The sequence below is a fragment of the Gavialis gangeticus genome, unplaced genomic scaffold (assembly GCF_001723915.1).
Source record: "Gavialis gangeticus isolate Ggan-Ray unplaced genomic scaffold, GavGan_comp1, whole genome shotgun sequence".
Classification (NCBI taxonomy): domain Eukaryota; kingdom Metazoa; phylum Chordata; order Crocodylia; family Gavialidae; genus Gavialis; species Gavialis gangeticus.
Window position 1 is genome coordinate 154,134,509 of NW_017729022.1, and position 4,575 is coordinate 154,139,083.

General features: G+C 43.7%; 1 protein-coding gene across 4 annotated transcripts in view; it reads left to right on the top strand.

Moving 5' to 3' along the window:
* The window catches only part of THADA (THADA, armadillo repeat containing), a 368,709-nt gene that overhangs the window by 125,943 nt on the left and 238,191 nt on the right, over positions 1-4,575 (top strand). For all 4 annotated transcript variants that reach the window (XM_019516368.1, XM_019516370.1, XM_019516371.1 and 1 more), the window contains exon 29: positions 1,094-1,225. In XM_019516368.1, the coding sequence (XP_019371913.1) occupies positions 1,094-1,225 (132 nt within the window). The remainder of the gene's footprint in view (positions 1-1,093; positions 1,226-4,575) is intronic.

Here is a 4,575-nt window from a genome sequence, read left to right on the forward strand (position 1 = left end):
CTTGAAGTTTGACCCACAGGGTCTCAGTTAAGGCTTCCTCTGGTCCTATCTGAAGGTAGAACTGGTCAGGAGGGAGTGGCCCTGTTGCAGAATACAGAGTTTTTGGGCCCTAGTGACCATTGGTGATTGATAGCAGTAGGGCAAGTGAGGGCATATACAGCCACAATTGCTTGTCTCTTATGCTTGCCCTGTCTCTTCTGCTTCTGGCCCTGGTGCATGCCATGGCCTACCTGCATCAGGTAATGGAGGTAGAGCCATGGCTGCAGCTGCCAGCATGTGAACTGTGCTGGAGCCACCCCGTGCCTCAGGCTGAATCCAGCCTGCAAGGAACCTTGTGGTCCAGATCTGTCTTGAGGCATAAGGCAAGTCTCACACCCCTGGTTTAAACTGCCACCTCTTTCTTTCTGTAAGTGTTTTGAGAACTATATGCTGTTGAAGCCTAAATATAGACTTGCACCAAATTTAAGCTCCTGTATTTGGAAATATTGGCCTGTATCTGTGCAGTGACTATCTCATTTTGTCCCAGTCTTGATTTGAGATCTCTGGGTGTTATCATGAGAAAAATAATCTATGTAGCATGGGTGATATAATCAGTTCCAAAATAAAACCCACAGTTCACCCCCTCATTTCTTGTCCATCTGAAGAAGGGTTAATACATGCCTAATTTCGGTCCCAACCTTCCATGCAACTTTGATTGGGCTTTCTGGATTACACAATTAACTGCAAAGTGTTTCTTATGTTATTTTTTAAAATAAGCATGTAAAATAATGTACAGTCAATAGTTTGACTAATGTTTTGCTATCTCTCAAACTGAATTTTATTTTCCAAAAGTAAATGTATATAAAAATGAATTTAATTGATTCACTGTCTCCTGTATGTATTGGAAATAAAATAACCTCTCTCATCTGTGGAGGGCTTTATACTTAAAGGTTGAAAGGCTTTATTTTATGCATAGCATAGTAGCAGTAGGGTGTAGTATGCCTGCATATTATTTGCAGTATTTCCTGGTATGCCATGAGGGATTAAATGTCAAAGCAGATGCGTTGTAAGAACATTAATTTTAACCAGATACCTCTTGTAATTTTTAATTTAGTGAAATTGGCGAATGTAAGCTCCATCCAAGTTTGTTCCTTTTGCTTTTGATCCTGGGTAAGCTGTATCCATCTCCAATGGATGGCACTTATTCAGCGCTCAGTATGGCACCTTTTGTTCCTTTCATTATGAGGTAAGGTATCTGTTTCTGTAAGCTTTTATATGTTTTCTGCTGATTTTTCATGTAAAAGGAATCCTCTTTCAAAACTAGTTCTTCAGTTTATTTTGTGCTTTGCAGCATTCAGTCACCTGATAAATAGCTTATTAAATACTGTGTAATTTATTGGAGGGAAAACCCTCTTTTATTTTAACATATAATTAACATAACATATTAACTTGATCAAACTTTTTTGTCTCATACTAATTCATCTTTTATATGCAAAGATCATAAAAAATTCTGTTTTACAGCATGACAAAAGTATGTGGTTAGCTGCATTGTGTGTATATGTGGGTTTTTTAAAAACTTACATCTAAAGATGATATATATATATATATATCAAATTATAGTCACTGTTTGAGGCCATATACAGACACTCAGTTTCTACTAGGAGAATCTTTGCTCTCCTACACAAAATCATGAATGTGCAGATGTGTAGGATTTTAGTCCCAGAGAAAAAATGGCTACTCCAGGAGAAAAAATAACCTGGGAACAACCAGGATTAAATCATTTCCAGGAGAGTTTCTTGTGGGAGAGCCAATGCCTATACATGCTGTGGCTTGTATCCCAGAAGAGAACATAGTCCTCCAGCAACCTGGCAGCACTGCATGATCTCTACTCTTCTGGGCCTCAGTATTTAAATGTCTGTACACACAGCTCTGGATAAGTTTTTCTACCAGAAGAACAAACTTGGGAGAAATCTCCCAGATTATTTGAATCTGTGTGTGCAGTCTGAGATACCATACTAAAGTATGTGGTGGATGCATCTACACATGTGCTTTACTGTGGAGCTTGAGTAATTAGCTCCACAGTAAAGTATCAACCACATTAGGGCACAGTAAAGTAACTCTCCTGTAGGCTAGTACTGTCTCAGACAAGTACTATCCTACAGTGGAGTAGTTACGTGCGTCAAAATGCTCATGCAGACAGTGACTGGGGCTGGCTGAGGCACAAGGCTGTTACAGTGCGGGGGGTTGCCTGCTGACTAGCCCCACAGTGTAACACTCTCGTGCCCCAACCAGCCTCTCTGGCATGTTGAGCCAGGGCAGAGCAGCCCCGAGCTAGCAGGCTGATCTGCTGGGCTTCCTGCTAGATGGTTCTATGCGTCTATGTAAATGCTGCACTTGGGAGAAATAAACTCCAGCATGAATCATGCTAGAGTCTATTGCTATGTGCTAATTGCACATCTAGATGCACCCGGTGTGACTTAACTGATCAAGACCCTTATCTTAGTAAGGCAAAATCGTATGTTGCTGAACTTTGAGAATTGTTTAGCTGCTGCAGAAAACTTAGTTCAGAGTGAACTTAAAAGTCCATTTAAAATACACATTAATGGTGATGTTGCTTTTAATCCATTGTTGGCATGTCTACATGAGATGTCTTACTGTGCAGTAGGCTAATCTGCTGTGCAGTAAGGCATCGCCAGGTAACCTTCGCAGCAGCCACTGCGCACTAAATTAGGTTAATGTGTGGTTTTCTACTTCTTGTAAATACATGTAGTAGATTGACTGTGCATTAGCTACTGCACAATACTGCTTATGTAGATGCTGACTGGGAGCAAATTTTGTTCCAGTTAGCCACACGGAATTGGGAAGTTCTCTGTCCCCGGTCCCGGTGCTGGTTAGCTCCCCCAAGGAGCCAGAAGCTGATCAATGCCGGGAAGATATCACTCTGTGCCCACCCATCCTGGCTCTGTGCAGCTCCCGGCTCCCCACAGGAGCTGGGAGCTCAGCAGTGCTGGGACTGAGGAGTTATCTGCTTCCCTGCTCGGCTAGGGGCTTGCCAGAAGCTGCCAGCAAGCCCCCACACTGTGTAGGGATTGCCCACCCAGCACAGGTTTGGCCAGGAGCTATCCCTCTTGTGGGGCAGGTGGCAGCAGCCCCCAACTGGGTGGGAATTCTCCACCCAGCAGGACCTGGCTGAGAGCTGTCCCTCTTGGGAATCCCTGTCCCACCAGGGGCTTGCTGACAGCTGCCTCACAAACGGGATAATTCCTGGCCAGCCCCCTGCTGGGCACCAGATTCGCTGACAGCTGTCTATCCTGATATGCACAGGACCCAGAGAGCTCTATCAGATGCAGCAGCCATTGATTCCTGGCCTTGTGCACATCAAGACCCCTCCTGATGTGCATGGGATGAGGAGACAGCTGTCATGAGCCCCATGAGCATCAGGACCAGCCCCTGCGTTCCCTGCCAACCCCCTGGCTAGCATGCTGGGGGAGCCTGGGGCTCCCCGTGGTTGCTGCAGGGGGCCAAAGCAGGGTAGGAGCAGCCCTGTACCAACTCCTGTTTGTAGCAGATTTGTTCCCAACAGGGTGCACATGTAGGCGTGCTTCGGGGAAGGCTTACTACTGCTCAGTAGGCCTGTGTTGCATTAATTGCACATGTAGACAGGCCCACTGTCTTGTGTTGGTAAAATAACACTAAAAGGTAATTTGCTTCTATCTGGGGATTAAATTAAGATTTTCAGCCCAGTTTTTTAGCTCCCAGGTCATGAGTTCTGGGTAGGTAGGATAGCAGAGGGAGAGAATGAGGTGGGGGAATAAGCATGAATAGTTTGAGAGCTAAGAGAAGAGGCTTAGATGCCCTTCCAGATATGGGAAGATAGATTTTTGCTGTTCAAAATACCACCAATTAAGACTAGAAAGTTCATTATTAGTTCTGTTTTTAGAGTATTTAAACCAGTGCAGATTTGTTTCTTTATCAAGACCTTGTGATTATTACTTAAGCTTCTATTTATGGTGGCAAATAATAGTCTATAATTTATCTTTCAAAGCAGAAGTGACATAGAGGTATAGTGTATGTGTATCTTACAGTGTCCCTTGTTTTTTGTAGGAATTAGATAATGTACCATCTGCTGTTTCTGTAAGCAAACTGTAGTAACAGTATTTAAAATAAAAGCTATTTTAACTGTACTCATAATATTTGCTGCTGTGCTTGAACTTCTTGAACATTTTTCTCTGAGCCATCTAATATTATCCTTATCAATTAAATGTATCCAGTGGTCTGTTATTTTGTCTTTGTACAATATACTAGTCAATTACCCGTCAAGAATGATGGTGGGGGAGGGGGCTGGGATGGAGTGCCACGACCTAACACCCCATGCTGCCACTGTTCTGCCTCTTGCAGAGAGCAGGTCCCCTTATCTGGTCCTCCGCATGGCTTCAGAATCATGGCAGCTCTCCCCCATCTTGGAGCACTCATATTCGCTGTTTCTTTCAGCCAGTCAGAGCATGTATAAAGCGTTATGGACAGACAGACAGACAGTCTTAGGCTTTTATAATACAAGCATACCTCGGAGATATTGCAGGTTCGGTTCCAGACCAC